The sequence below is a fragment of the Haemaphysalis longicornis genome, unplaced genomic scaffold (genome assembly GCF_048455015.1).
Source record: "Haemaphysalis longicornis isolate Haplotype H1 unplaced genomic scaffold, Haemaphysalis longicornis Haplotype H1 scaffold_3, whole genome shotgun sequence".
In the NCBI taxonomy this organism is placed as follows: Eukaryota; Metazoa; Arthropoda; class Arachnida; order Ixodida; family Ixodidae; genus Haemaphysalis; species Haemaphysalis longicornis.
The window spans coordinates 165,930,745-165,944,992 of NW_027526335.1; the positions used below are offsets into that span (position 1 = coordinate 165,930,745).

Consider the following 14,248-nt stretch of genomic DNA (forward strand, 5'->3'; position numbering starts at 1 on the left):
CTTTTTCATCGATGTAATAAGTGTAATTGTGTCAAGTTCGTCTGTGCCAAATTTCATCAATGTTTACCCGTAAATTAAACCAGTTAAAGTCTGAACGTCTGAAACCTTCATCTGAGTGCTTCATCCTTCAACCGTAGCGGTGCTGGACAAAAGTTGCCGTTACAAAAGTGGTGATAGGTGCGGGGTAGCGAAGACCCCCTCTACCATCATGGGCTCCCCCTTCTCATCGCTCGGCTTCCTGCTGCTCATCTTCGAGTTCTCCTTCTTCTCGACCGGGCAAGAATCTTCAGTTTTCTCGCCATCCGTCCGGTCACCGTCATGGGCGGCAAAGGCAAGCGAAGACATCGTCAAGAGTGACAATGACTTTCCGACTTCGCGGCCGTCACCGCGCTATCAGCGCGGGGCAAGCCGGGCCCGTCATGCTCGCCAGCGGCTCCCGCGAGGAAGAGCCCCCGGCCCCGACGCGGACCGAGCGCCGCCGCGACCGCCACCCTCCATCGGGGCGGCGAGCTTCCCGCCCACGCAGTAAGGTGAGAGATTTTTGCCTCTCGGCGCACCGCATTGCTGTGGGCCGGTAGGCTTTTCTTCTCCGCTAGTCCGGGGCGCCCGCTGACTGGTTGTCTTTGGTTCATTTTCTTTGCCAGCACCAGCCTGCTTATGTAACTAGCCGCTGTGGATGCTGAAGCAATAATTTATGAGCGTGCAGCCGTTTTTTCGTGGGGTATGTGGGCTCTTCGCGCGGGAGTTGGACAGTTTTGTAGTCAGAATCTTAACGGCACAGGCGTTCGGCTCTCCCGGCGAAGGAGCCCCGAAGAAGACCCCCACGCGCCTTTGTAAAGGCTGATTTTTGCGCAGATCTCGCTATATTAGAGACTGCTGATATCCGTTTCCTCGGCTCCTTTCCACCGGAGTTAGGTTATGTCTTGAAGCAAATACGGCAGCCACTTCGGGGTTGGGGGTCTGAGGGAAACGAGGAGTTGAGAGATGTTTACGCTGCACGCCGCTGCTCGAAGTACAGTACAAAGACACCAGCAGGGGTGCCCGGGATGCCGCGGACGGGGAGAGCTCGCGGGCGTGCAGTTTTGCGAATGCGTCGGGTTGGCGAGAGTTTCTCACCGCTGCTGAGATGTAGCTGTCACTGTTCTTTTGTACTCTAAATGTTAACCAATATGTACTTTGAAGCCATCTTTGTTGATAGTCGAGCATGTGTTACTTTATCATTTCTACCGCTCCTGTTCACCGCTCCTGTTCATGAAAAAGTGTGTATCAATGTTCTCTTTTTTTGTTTATTTTATTGTTTGTATAGGAGCATTGAGCGGTTAGGAGCGTCTGGAAGGTTTCGTCTGGCGCCAATGTTTATTTTGTATCATACTTCATACGCGCGACCGTCAAGTTTTTGTGCCTCATAGGTTTCATGTTTACAGAGTTGCAGTTTCGTTGTAACATGTTTTTTAGCTTCGAGTGTTTTAACGAATGTGCGGTTCTTCTTTAAGTACGGGAGACGAGTAGGGCTGTTTTGTACGAGTTGGGTTGAACCCAGAAATGTTGTGTCGAGTAAAGTGCCCAACAGTGGCTGAAGTGCGTAGGTTTGCACTTGTGCGTGAGTTCAATACAGTGAGCCCTCGGATATAATTTTATTTCAGTTTTCTAGTGCCTTCTTACGAACTGTTTGTACTCCTATCTTTAAGGCACTGAGTATTTGCTTGAGTGACGATGGCCGAGAATGCACTTGTTTTTATTTTTATTTGCTGGTTACTTGAAGTTGGATAGTGGGTACTTTGCGTCATGTTTATGCGACCTGTTTTCTAAGGACAGATTTTGTTTCGCTTCAAGCTCCCCAGAACTGAGTGTGTGGCATAGCGGAGCTGGTTTTTCGATCTTTTTAGTGTATGAGTTTTAGAACGTGCATGCTGTTCCAATGTTATTAATGGTGTTCTTGTTATTTTCTTGTTGTCTCGTGTGAATGGAATGTTTTCGCCTGTGCTGGACAACACACTGTGCGCGCGTGAAATGAAGAACGGAACTCCACTAAGTGACCGTTGTGCATTGACTGATTCAGCGGAGACAGTTTGTCGACTCCTGTGTTTGAGTCTGTGTTTCTTCTTCTTGAGTTCGTATGCCATGTCATTTGAGTATCACCGTCAGTTTGTGAAAATGTGTTTTTATGGTTTAGATTTTGTGCAAGAGTGAGGGCACTCTTTTTTCCGTCGGGGAAGGTGTCGCGAAGCGGAGGTCTGATGATGTTTTCTAGTTGTTTTTAGTTCTGTGCCGCCGCCGGGGCTCTTCCTCCAAAGTGTTGTGTGTAAAAGCGCTTCGGACGCGGCTCGGCCACCGAGGCCCCGCTTTTCTAAGAAACGTGTTGCCGAGTGTGTCTGCCCGTCGGCCGACCGGGAGACGACGGCTGTTGGGGGAAGCGAACCCTCGCCTCGGCTTGTATTACCGCAGCCGCGGCGTTCCATTCCCCCTGTGGCGTGTGCGCTGCTCGCCTTCGGGCTCCGTGTTCTTCAGACGACCTTCCCTTTTCCCCTGTTTACTTTAGTGTGTTTTGTCTAACTACTTGCTCTACGCCCGTAATTCTCCAAGCGCGCGTTTTCGAGTCGAAACCTTGTGTCTGTGTTTTTGGTCCTTTTCACTTTGGCGGGGACATGTCTGATTGGAGCTGAGAAGCGTCTTCCTGATTGGCTGCGGGTGTGCCTTAGCCTTGTTCCCTATCGTCCGCACACGCTAGGATGCGCTTTTTCCCCCAGTGCGTCCCCCCAAAGCAAATATAACGCGGCGCCCCCGGCTATTGAGAGCGAGCAACACCAGGAGAGCCGCACTCTGCCGCTCGTCGTCGTGCCCTCCCGCCGGGAGCCATTCGCCCGCCAACTATGTCCCGCTAAGTACTCTGAATCTTTGACTGTCTTTTTCATCGATGTAATAAGTGTAATTGTGTCAAGTTCGTCTGTGCCAAATTTCATCAATGTTTACCCGTAAATTAAATCAGTTAAAGTCTGAACGTCTGAAACCTTCATCTGAGTGCTTCATCCTTCAACCGTAGCGGTGCTGGACAAAAGTTGCCGTTACAATATCATCATGATTAAAACAGCGAAAAAGGACGAATACCAATATAGGGTATACATAAACACCTAGTAACTACATCGGTTAACGCAGTAGTCGGTTTTAACTGGTTATATCTCTTTTCTTTTTTATGTGTGTTCAATTGATGTACACTATAAGTATGGCTATTTTCCTTAAATAAAATCTTTTGCGCTGTTTTCGCCGTGCACATACACCAACTTACCCAGTTCACAGCACTCGTAAGTGGACTCATATATTGTATTTTGTGTGGACCTTTTTTTTTGCTCGTTGCTCGGGTATAAAAAATGTTTGCTATTACTGCATAACTTGCCTCCTCGATCAGGCCTCTGGCCAGCAATAGTTTGTAGCCACTACAAATAAAAATAACAAACAACACCTGCTGTGCCAAAATCAAATGAACACGCTTACGCTTACTCACGACTGTGCTGTCAATTGCACATGGCATGCAGCGGCGAGTTCAACGCCAAGTTTCTTTCGATCCGGTATACCCTCATATCGCGCGCGAAGAGGTTCCACGCATGACGCCACGCAGGATTAATACTCCGCCCCACATTCGCTCGGCGAACTGTCAGAAGTACGTGAGGGAGCAGGCGGGCGTATTATATATACGCACACCACCAGGAAAGAATACCGTTACAGGGGCCCGTAATACACAGCGCGTACGCGCCTCCGATGCATCTTCGGTGCAACGCCGGCAACGCGAATCAGCAGGCAGCCAGTCGCCGCCGAAGAAGGGCTCGGTGTAACGAATAGCTCGCCCATTTATAAAGAGCGGGGTCCGCCGTATTCCGTGGTCACGGGGGCGCGAAGGAGCTGGGCGATGTGCAAGGCGATAAATTTATGGCCAGCCCTGTATCGCCCCTTGCCCGTATACACGCTGTGGTTCCTTCCTATAAAAACGGGGCTGGCTGCTGGCAAACGAAATGAGTTGCCGCTTTCCTCCGCGTTCGGTTAGCTCGCCCGCTGGGAGGTGGTCGGTACATATATTGTTCTCGTCCGAGGAGGTAGCTAGCTGCTCCCGATATAGTTTGTCCGCCCCGGGAGCTTCCTTGCGGGGTGTTCTATCTTTGCGCTCGCTCTTTTACTGGGACCTTTAACCCGAGAAGCTGTCACGGCACTGTCAGCTGTCGAGTACCGCTTGTCGGAAGCCTTTCTTCGCAAAATGTGAGTTCAGTTGGTTATGAAATGGTGCAATGGCGCACTCTTTGTTCAGGAATATATATATATATATATATATATATATATATATATATATATATATATATATATATATATATAATGAGCACCCTTGGTAAACCGGTTGGCGTTTACCACTCTTGTTGTGGGAACTCAGGAACTGCCTGCAGTGCTTCCTCTTTATCTGTACATTATAATCATCATCATCATTAGCTAATGTACCAGCACTTTATCCTCATCTCTGTAAAAACTCATCGCATCATGGTTTGTGCTCGCTCGTTGTCGAGCGTCCTGAATAAAAGGTTGCTCGCTCCGTACATAGGTATTTCGAGTGAACCCCGCCCTTTAAATCTATATTTGCGTCCGACGCCTTTAATCCTTTAATCTGATGTACATCCTTCCCTGTAGTGAAACTACCTCAGTAATACGAATGAGAGAGAGAGAGAGAGAGAGAGAGAGAGAGAGAGAGAGAGAGAGAGAGAGAGAGAGAGAGAGAGAGAGAGAGAGAGAGAGAGAGAGAGAGAGAGAAATAAACTTTAATCACAGTTGAAATGAGCATATTTGTGGTCGGGGTCTTCCTCATGGTCCATGGTCAATCAGATTATACAAAGCGTTTTCTCTCAGTTGCGAATCTCTCAATAATGGCAGCCGAATATATAACACAAACTATATCTTATTCATTCTGAATGTGCGAAACTTGTTACTAGCATATACGGATTTACTGAAGTAAGTATTCACCGCGTCCTTTCGGAGATCCATCGGTGATTTGCGGTTCCGTCGAATCGCGTACCAGGACACGAGACAAGCCACTTTAAGAGCGCGCACCACTGACCCACAATCAACATACGTTTGCTTCTTTTAACCATATTTTTTGCTGTTTTCGCCTTCTCCCGCAGTATGTAGGGAACAATTCATTCAAACAGGCGCCACGCTCGACGGAGTCGGAAAGGCAGCGACCCGCGACGGTCGGATATCGAACTACGTTTCACTCCGGATACAGAGAATCAGAAAGAAGCGAAGGCGAGGAGGAAAGAGAAAGGCGCGCGAAAAAGAAGTTCAGAGGCCCCCGTCGTCCGTCGGGAATACAGGTTCTTATCACGGAGCGGCGCGGCGGCAGCGAAGGCCTAGCAAGGACGTTTCGGCTCGGACCACCGCTCTCTTTCGGGAAGAAAACAACCTCACAAAGAAAAGGGCACGAAAACGAAAAAAAAAAAAAAGAAACAAAAAAGGTCCGGCGGCAAGGCCGTTGTTTGGTTCTGGGGCCAACAGCTGGGCGAGGACAGTGTAATGAGACGGGAGTGACGAAACCGTGCTGAATTGTGGGCGGCTGGGCGTGAGAATGGTAATACGAAGAAGGGCGTGCTTTCCTCCTCCTCCTCCTCCTTTTCCCGTCGGCAATTAGCGCTGCATTTGTTTGTTTTTCGCGGGTCTAACTTTGATTTTATTACGGGGCCGGTTTGATTAAAGCCCGTATGCGTGCACTGCACGGCTTGCAAGGACGGCGTAAGCGATAGCAGAGCTGAGGCCTACGCGTTGGAGGGTATGCAGTCAGGTAAAGCTGCAAAAAGTGGACTTTGGCTGGATATGGAATGCGTGGAACTGACGAGCGGTAGACCATCTGGTTAACAGTGAGGCTACTGGAAGGCGGTGGTACAAGCGGGGGAAGACAGTTAGCTCGATGGAGGAATAAACTTAGAAAATTCTTCACCGACTGGACGATGGCATCGCAAGACAGGAACAGGTGTGGGAACAAGAGGAGGCCTTGGTACTCCAATGAATGAACAGTGAATAATGATGATGATGATGGCGAAGTCATGTATAAATTCGTGTGAGGAATAAACAGTTGGAAGTTGGCACCTGTACCTGTCTTATCTTCTCGCCTTCGTCCACGTGTAGCTTGCGCCGTGTTTTCTTTTTCTTTAAGTATGTACCAGCCAGCTCAGTAACAAGTTTTGTTGGATGATGACGACCATGATGATGATAAAAACTGCAAATGAATTTGTTTGTACTTGCACGTTGAAAGGTGTATTACTTGGGGCGGATACTATATCAGCTCAGAAAAGTCGCGAAGCACTCCGGTTTTCTCATGTTTTTTTTAAAGCTGAACGCTATGGGTGGGGCTGGAGGGTCCACACTGGCGCGACTGTCGTAACTGCTGTTCCGGTTAGTTTCTCAAACGTGGAAGTGCGAGGTTGGGTGCACGTTCTTTCACCTAATCTAACCCAAAAACTGAATCCTCTTTGTCGCGTTAGCACACGCCACTATTCTGCCCTATTCATGTTCAAGGAAATCACGCGCCTTTTGGAGCTGTTGGACTCTGTTGGACTCGCGGCGAGCTGAGAAATTGGCATGGGTAGAGCACCGCTCCAGTTTTGCGATATTGCTACGCAACAGTTCCATGGTGTTTGACAATTTAACCGTAAATGCGCAATACACGTGCTATACGGTTCCATGTTATACCGTGGGGTCGTGCGTAACGTATTTCTTCCACCGGAGCCTTAATATTGTCATTATGAGACACATGTTCGCTATTTTACCCAAGGTTAGCTTCAAATTTGGGACGTTGAGAGCTGTGACGCGAGGCCAGAAGTGGTGGTGGAATAGGTGGAACCGTCAAGACAACAACCCCGAATTTGCGTCTCGCGCTGTGGCAGCTATGGTAATTTCTCAGACAGTCCGTCCACATAAAGCCTTTCTGACTTTTCGCCATAAGAGAGAGAGAGAGAGAGAGAGAGAGAGAGAGAGAGAGAGAGAGAGAGAGAGAGAGAGAGAGAGAGAGAGAGAGAGAATACATTTATTGAGCGTCTATAGTGGGTCTTGTGGCCCGTTGGGAGTGGTTCCTTGTTCACTGGAGCCCACATGACGTCATGGCCACCTGCGCCCGGTCGACCAGAGCTATGGTCGCCAGTGAGGAGCTAGACATCAAAATCTCCCACCCTCATAAGAAACACGAAATTCCCGCCTTCGTTTTGTCCTCCCGCCTCGTGCGTGCGCCGGAGAAAACTGGCGCGTCATGGACACCCGGCCACTGCGACCGACCGAGGAACACGTTGGCGTCGGTGGCTACCCAAACGTGTCCGAAACAACCGGCACAATCGCCGGCAGCAGGGGCCGAACGCCGCGAACGCGACTGTCCCAAAAGAGTTCCCCGATCGGGGCCAAGGCGGACGCCGTTACAGCGGCGCTACCCGCAAGCGATCCCGGGACACCGCAAGTAAAGGAACAAAACAGACAACCTGCCCTTCGGCCACACCACTCGACACTCGGAATTTTGAAAAGGATAAAAAGAAACTACCAATCGCGCCCCCTCCCGACTAGTGGGACGCCCGCTAACTGTTCCGCCGTTCACTGGTGTGAGTGCGCGCGAGAACGCGAGAGCGTTTGTGCGTGTCCGTGGGAGACAGTTTCGGGCGACATTTTTCGCTCGCGCTTTCGGGCCGAGTATCGAGGACTCAGCCTTCGGAGCTGCCGTAGACGAGCGAGTAAAAGGAGGAGGAGGAAAGAAAGGGCTCAAATTGCGTCGCGGCCGACGGCGACCAAGCAACTTACCCTCGGGAGCGACCATTATCTGTCCCCGAAGAGTGCGGCGACAATTAGCGAGGCAAATATCGATTTTCCCGTCGAGTCCGGAGGTGTTTACGTCACTGTAGGGGGAAAGTTTTATGTAGCGAAGGTTGCCCCGCTTCTGTCTGGAAGCGACGGCAGAAAAAAGGCCACGTCATGGCTGCGGTAATTTGTTTTTCGACAAATTGTTTGCACTTCCTCGTCTCGATGTCTTCGTTTTTTTGTTTTTTTTTTTGACGACGTCCACTCTGAGACGTTCATTTCCCAGTCTAAAATCACAATAGGAATACCGCAAAAACCCAACAAGAATTCCTGTCGTTCGACAAACAACTTTGTTGTGACAACAGAAGTCCCGTTGTTACGACAAAGCCATATCTGTTGCTACGAGACACATTTCTGTCGTAACGACAAAGTCAATTTTCTCAACGACAAGCATTCTTGTAGTCACAATAGAACTGCCATTTACGCTACTCTTCACATTGGGTAATAACATTCAAACCGTGTGCAACTACTGATGGAAAATAAGGATCAAGACAACACCAGAACAGAACACCAGAATCACGACGCGACAAGAATACGACAAGACGACAGTACGACACGCGAAAATACGATTAAGTACAGAAATTTTTCCGGTCGTCTTTTTTTATTGTGTTGTTTCTCTACTTGCTTGCATTCTGTCGTCTCAGCAACACGTCCTTATATCGATCGTTTCCGCACTTCTGGTAAAACGCGGTACTTTCTCCAGTCTGGCTAAGTTTTCAGAAGAGTCACGCAGACGTTTGTGCGACCAATACGTCTTTCTTTTTCTCTTCAATGACGGTTTATTTTTACGCACAAGCAAATAATGCAACTGAAGAAGCGACGCACAGATTAAACAATGCAGGTTTTAACCGTACCCCTCCCGCTGCGCCCACATACACGCACACGGACGCACAATTACAAAACACTGATAATTGTACGTGCTTGGCCGTATGTGGCGACATTAGACAGTTTTAGCAGTCCGTCTGTTCCGTCATGCACGTAGTTACCGTGTTGACCGGGACCCGTCTGGCCACTTGGGCATTATCGCGACAGGGGAATTAGTTCCGCGCACCTGTCTTTGCCATGTCCGCGCCTCCTCGCCCTTCCGCGCGCGCAGGCGCAGACAGGCCCGGTAAACCCGGTAACAACGTAACCGACGGAACAGACGGGCTGCTAAAACTCTCTATTCTGAGCTTGCCGTTCCGTGAAGCACAAGGGCGGCAACGCACATCGCTGCCTGCCTGTCGCGTAAGCTCAAAAAGGTCTGCACACCGAAGGAAGACAGGCAGAGAAAACGATCAGCGGCGGAGAGCCCGTCAAGTTGCTTCAAAGGGGATGTTTATCCAAGCCGGGCGGGGCCCGGCCAATGAACACGGACGACGAGGGGAACTGACGAGAAAGGCGGCTAAACGGGGGAAATGGCTGCTCGCGTGCGCAGCCCGTCTCTCGAATGCCAACAGCCCGTAATTTGACGAGGACCTTCCGAAGAGGGTCAAGCGGAGTGCGCCGTCACCGCCAACGAGCTGCACAGGGCTAATGAAACGACTTCCACGCACGAACGAGTTCGGCCAAAGATGGCCGCGGGCTCTGCGTCGCCGTTGGTTTGCCCGACCTGGGGCCAATGCACGCCTAGCCTTGCGAGGCATCCTTTTGGGGTACCAAGTAGGGAGACTCATTCGCGGAACGATCAGCTACCGGCTACCTAGTTATTGCAAAACTAGCAGCGCGTCACGCAGCAGAAAAAAAAGGGGCTAACTAGCATATCTAAAAACTTCGTTCTATGCGCTGGTATTGCCTGCTCGATTGAACGGCTGTATTGAGACAAATTCCTTGGACACACGCTGAGGTCCTGCTTTGAACCTTGGTATACCCTTTAAATGTCCGTTGTTCCGCCTCACCTAGATGCTCGTGGATGGCCAATCACTGCTGTAGTAGCGCTAGATAAGCCAATGACAAGACACTTACGATCATGACTTGCTGGCGTTGCGAAAGCACGAAACGCAAGAGCAGCAGTTTTTATTGCGTCATGTCACAGTACGGGAACTTTTAAAGACGATAGTCTTTCTTGGGCTACTTAAACCCAGAAATTTTGGTCTGTCTCTATGTCTGTCTGTCCGTCTGTCTGTCTGTGACCCGATTCAGCCACCCGGCCAAAGCAAAACAATGCCTGCGCAATAGTCTTATATAGTCACAGCTAAATCTACCCGTCTATCTCCGGTGGAATGTTCATACTTGTCAACATTGTTGAAGAAGAACAAGACATTACGCAAATATGAGACAACAAATCAATACAGAAGTGATATTTGCAGTGTTCCTTTATAAAAAAATCAAACATGCTTGAATTTGCGAAATTAAATACTTCATCAACTGCAGAAAAATAATTCACACCGCCGTCGCCTGCTGTCGCCCGCGCCACTATAGCTTCTGGGGCCATTTTAAGAAATCAACCGGCAACAGTTACGCAAGGTTCCACTAGGTAGGTTCCACGTTCTGCTTGCAACGCACGTGGAGTAGGGAAGCGCGGTTCTATAAACGCTGAAGTAGGGCGCATCGATTAACGCGCGTCTTCGCCGTACGGCAGCGTTCGCATCGAGTCACCCGTTTTGGAGCAGTGGAACGCGGGAAATTTAAAATGATTTAAGCAAACCGTGGGCGTCTTTACCTTGGGAGGAGCGCGACGCAAAAGGAACAACATGAGAGGTGAGCGGGAAAGCGAAGGGAGGAATTTACTTAGCAAAAGCCGATAAAGACTATAGTCTTTTGACGGCATTTGCAACGAAAGGAGCAGATACGCGGCCAATTTTTTTAATTGTAAAGTCTCAAGTGCCCGATACTGGCGTCGTTGTTGTTGCATGGCACAGAAAATGGCCGCTGCTGTGTGTAGTAAACAAAAATTCAAGCAGTCCCACTCAACGTGAAAGATGCCGAAATGCGGTACAGGGATTCGTAAGAGGGGCTGTGGCGTCCTCTCTTGACTAATTTCAGTATCAGCCTGGCGTTTATACCGAAAGTAGTCAACAGAGGGCGTTGCAGCCCCTGAACATGCCTATAAAGAGACAGTGGATTGAGTTTTTTATTAATTAGGAGTAATTAATGCGTTAATTCATGATGTCTTTCTTATTTTAATTTTGTGTACTCACTTCTGGCCTATAGCAACGGCAGCGTACGTGGCAACGACGCAGCGCAATGATCACCCCCAACACTTTGCATATGAGTAAAGCGTGCCTGTGTGGCGCAGTGGGGTAGACGTCAGGCGCGAACGACCCAGGTTCGATTCCGACCAGGGCAGGCGGTTATCTTTTCAAAGCCTTTAGTTAGGCGCGTGACGCCGCGTGACTACGGTGGCTCGACAGCGTGACCTCGGACGAGCTAGGACCACAAACCGGACCCCTAAAGTGCTCCGCACTTAAAACATGTTCCAGTTCAGATGGGAATAGTGCCCGGGTCACCACAATAGGAGCTGAGCGGCGTTACCACCGCGCAGCCTCAGCATGCGTTGACAACGGCGGCGAAACTATAGTGAGCCTAGCGCGTGCCGCGTGAGAAGTGAGCGTGATGGAACGTGAGTAGAACAGCTGCACTCTAGCCACGGAGAACTTTGATTGTGGGGAAGCTGCGGGTGAAGCGTCGCCAGTCTGCCTGTTGAAGTGATTCTTGTTCTTTCATATATAGAGTTCATTTTAAGAGAACCTGCGACCCGCCCATTAAGGGTTAATGGTGTCATGTACTAACGCCTCCACGGTGGAGGCTCGTACGTGTTCACTGCAAGAAATCGCGGCAATGCTACTCCCATCGTTGTAGGTGCAATCAGTGTTCTTTGCCGTCAGAGACTATACGATCCGGCCGACCTCTCTGTGTTTTCTTTCCATTCAATAAATTACTCTCTCTCTCTATCGACGGAAACCAGCCATAACTAATCTGGCGACGAGCGGCTGCAATGTGTGATTAGGAAGAAATGCTGATCCTACCTTTTGTCGGCCGCAAAGATGGAGCTCAACTTTCCCATAACTCCAGCTACAACTACAACTATTCTAACTACAACCGCAAATTTGCAGCCAGAAACATTCGGCGGCACGAACTGTCATTGGGGAAGTTGTAGACCAAACATGCACTAACGAGATTTCATTTTTACATCGTATCCGCATTTCGAATTCACCTGAATGGCGCGCTGAGCGGGATTCACTTCTGTCCCCCGCAAAACAGGACCGCTAGCGGGTGCCTTACTGACTACGATGCTGCTGCCTTCCTTCTTTTCATGATTGATAGCAGTGGGCGGTGGGCGGAGACTGAGCGTCGGTGTGCCCCGTTCTCTTTCCCAGGACCACATCCAGGAGGTGCTGAACAAGTGGGGCCAGATCGACGACGAGATATGGGCCAAGATCATCTGCATGGAGCGCAACCGGCGGGTCGCCAAGGCCTACGCCCGGGCCTCGGTGCTCACCATCAACGGCTCCAACGATGGCTTCGACGGCTATAGGTTAGCGGGCGCTCCTCTGTCATTATCCTTCCTTGCACACGTGAAGCTTGCGTGCCGTACTCGAAGTGCTGCGTGTGCATCGAGGCTCCGTGCCCCTGGAACGAAGCGGTATACGCCGCAATCACAGGCATCGTGCGGGAACGATGAGAACAGTAGAAATGTGCGCTCAGTTTATAGCGGGTATCGCCACAACCTGTGCCAACCGCTAGATCCCTTCAATTTTCTTTTGCACCTTACCATCGTGAGTGCCGAAGAAGACGAATGCCCCCTAGAGTCGGTGTGCGGGCGTGTAAACGTATGGGATGGAAGCAAGGCACGCTGTGTTGCGGTTTCTTTGAACATTGCGGCTGGCCTCTGAGACACCGTAGCGCCATGTCTGAGGCAAATCACATGCATTTGGAAGGCGTGCTCTGCTTTCAACAGGTGTGGGAGCCCTTGTCACACCGCTACACCGTGGCGTTGCGTGTTCTTAGGTGAAGCTACACACGTAATGTACCGTTTATTAAGTCAGCAAAGATTCTTATCGAGATAGGTTCTGTGTCGGGCGGCATGACACAGATGTCTTCGTGTCTCGATGTGAGAAAGTGAGCGACCCACACTGGTGAACCGATGACAGTGGCGAAAAAGAAAAGGGGAGGGTGCTATCCCCCGGTGCCCCGTGCATGTGGGGCCACCGGCCTTGATGAAGCCTGTCCCACCGAAAATTGACTCTTGAAACTAGGCCGTACGCTTCGCACGCCACTTTTCGCAAGTTTTATGACCTCGAATAGCCTCCTTGCGTGCCTGTGAGCGCCCATGGCCTTGCATGTGCGGTATTATACTGAACCACCATCAAGAGCTATCATTAGCGATATCACTCTTTGATCTATATAAACCCTTGTGCAGAGCTGGTTGCCGAAACGCTAGCTGCAGAAACCAGCCAGCTAGCGTTTTGGCCCATCTGCCACGTTGTAAGATAGGAGGTGTGCTAGACAAACACTGTGAAGGGAACCGACACAAGGGTTCTTTGACGGATTCTTTGCGCACCATCGTTTGATTTTGTCTTTTCACTGTGCCTGTCCCTCGTCCAAATACACAGCGCACGTTAATATTGAATTCAAGTTCTCTGACATGGTAGCTAACCATACGCATTCTATTACCGTGCAGCGATTACATAAAACAGCGACGCAAATTGGTCGAAATTGGTCGTCGAGCCTGCGGGCACATATTCGCTAACGCTACGATCCACGGGTACGAGAGAACTCAGACTGAACAACACTCTTCATAAAGTGCGAACGTGTGCACGTTTTCCGCTGCCATTTCTGTGCTCCTCACGAACCGGAGGTGCCACCGCATAAATCAAAGGCTTGCCCAACTCTTCCAGTCTAATGCTCCGCGGTTGGCCGACGCCATGCAGTCGGTCAGCTGGAATGCGTTTGAGTTGCACCGCATGCCGCCTCCGCCAGCGTTATGCCATCGTTGCCAAACATGCGCGCAGTGAAAGCGACCCCGCACCGCATTGTACTTATACTACCCGCCCACGACCGCCCCCCTGTGAAGCGCGGGGGAACAACACGCGGAGTCGTTTTGACTCTAATAGGCGGCCGCGGCCGCAGAATGACCCGTCTCGATCCCGCAATTTCTCACACCCCGCGCTATCACTCGTACGGACAAGTCCTCGATAAGTATAAGGCTCGAGTTGTCGTTTTCTCCTCTCTTGGCGCCGGCGCGGTCGCTGAGTGAAAGCAGTAGGCGCACGGTCCTCCCGAATTACAACTTAGAAACAATACCTGCCACTCTAAAACACCACCCGTCGGCATCAGTCTGTGGCGTTCGTTTAAAAGCTGTGGGTTTCCCGCGCTTTCGCGACGAGTGTACGAACTCTCCAATGATGTCCGAAGGGTGAGCACTATCCAGCGTGTTGCATTTGCAACACTGCAAGGTATACGC

The 14,248-nt window shown here is 50.3% G+C and overlaps 1 protein-coding gene across 4 annotated transcripts in view; it reads left to right on the forward strand.

The window, feature by feature from the left end:
• Exp (expansion) overlaps window positions 1-14,248 on the forward strand; it is a 296,958-nt gene that overhangs the window by 235,708 nt on the left and 47,002 nt on the right. For all 4 annotated transcript variants that reach the window (XM_077704570.1, XM_077704571.1, XM_077704573.1 and 1 more), the window contains exon 3: window positions 12,162-12,319. In XM_077704570.1, the coding sequence (XP_077560696.1) occupies window positions 12,162-12,319 (158 nt within the window). The remainder of the gene's footprint in view (window positions 1-12,161; window positions 12,320-14,248) is intronic.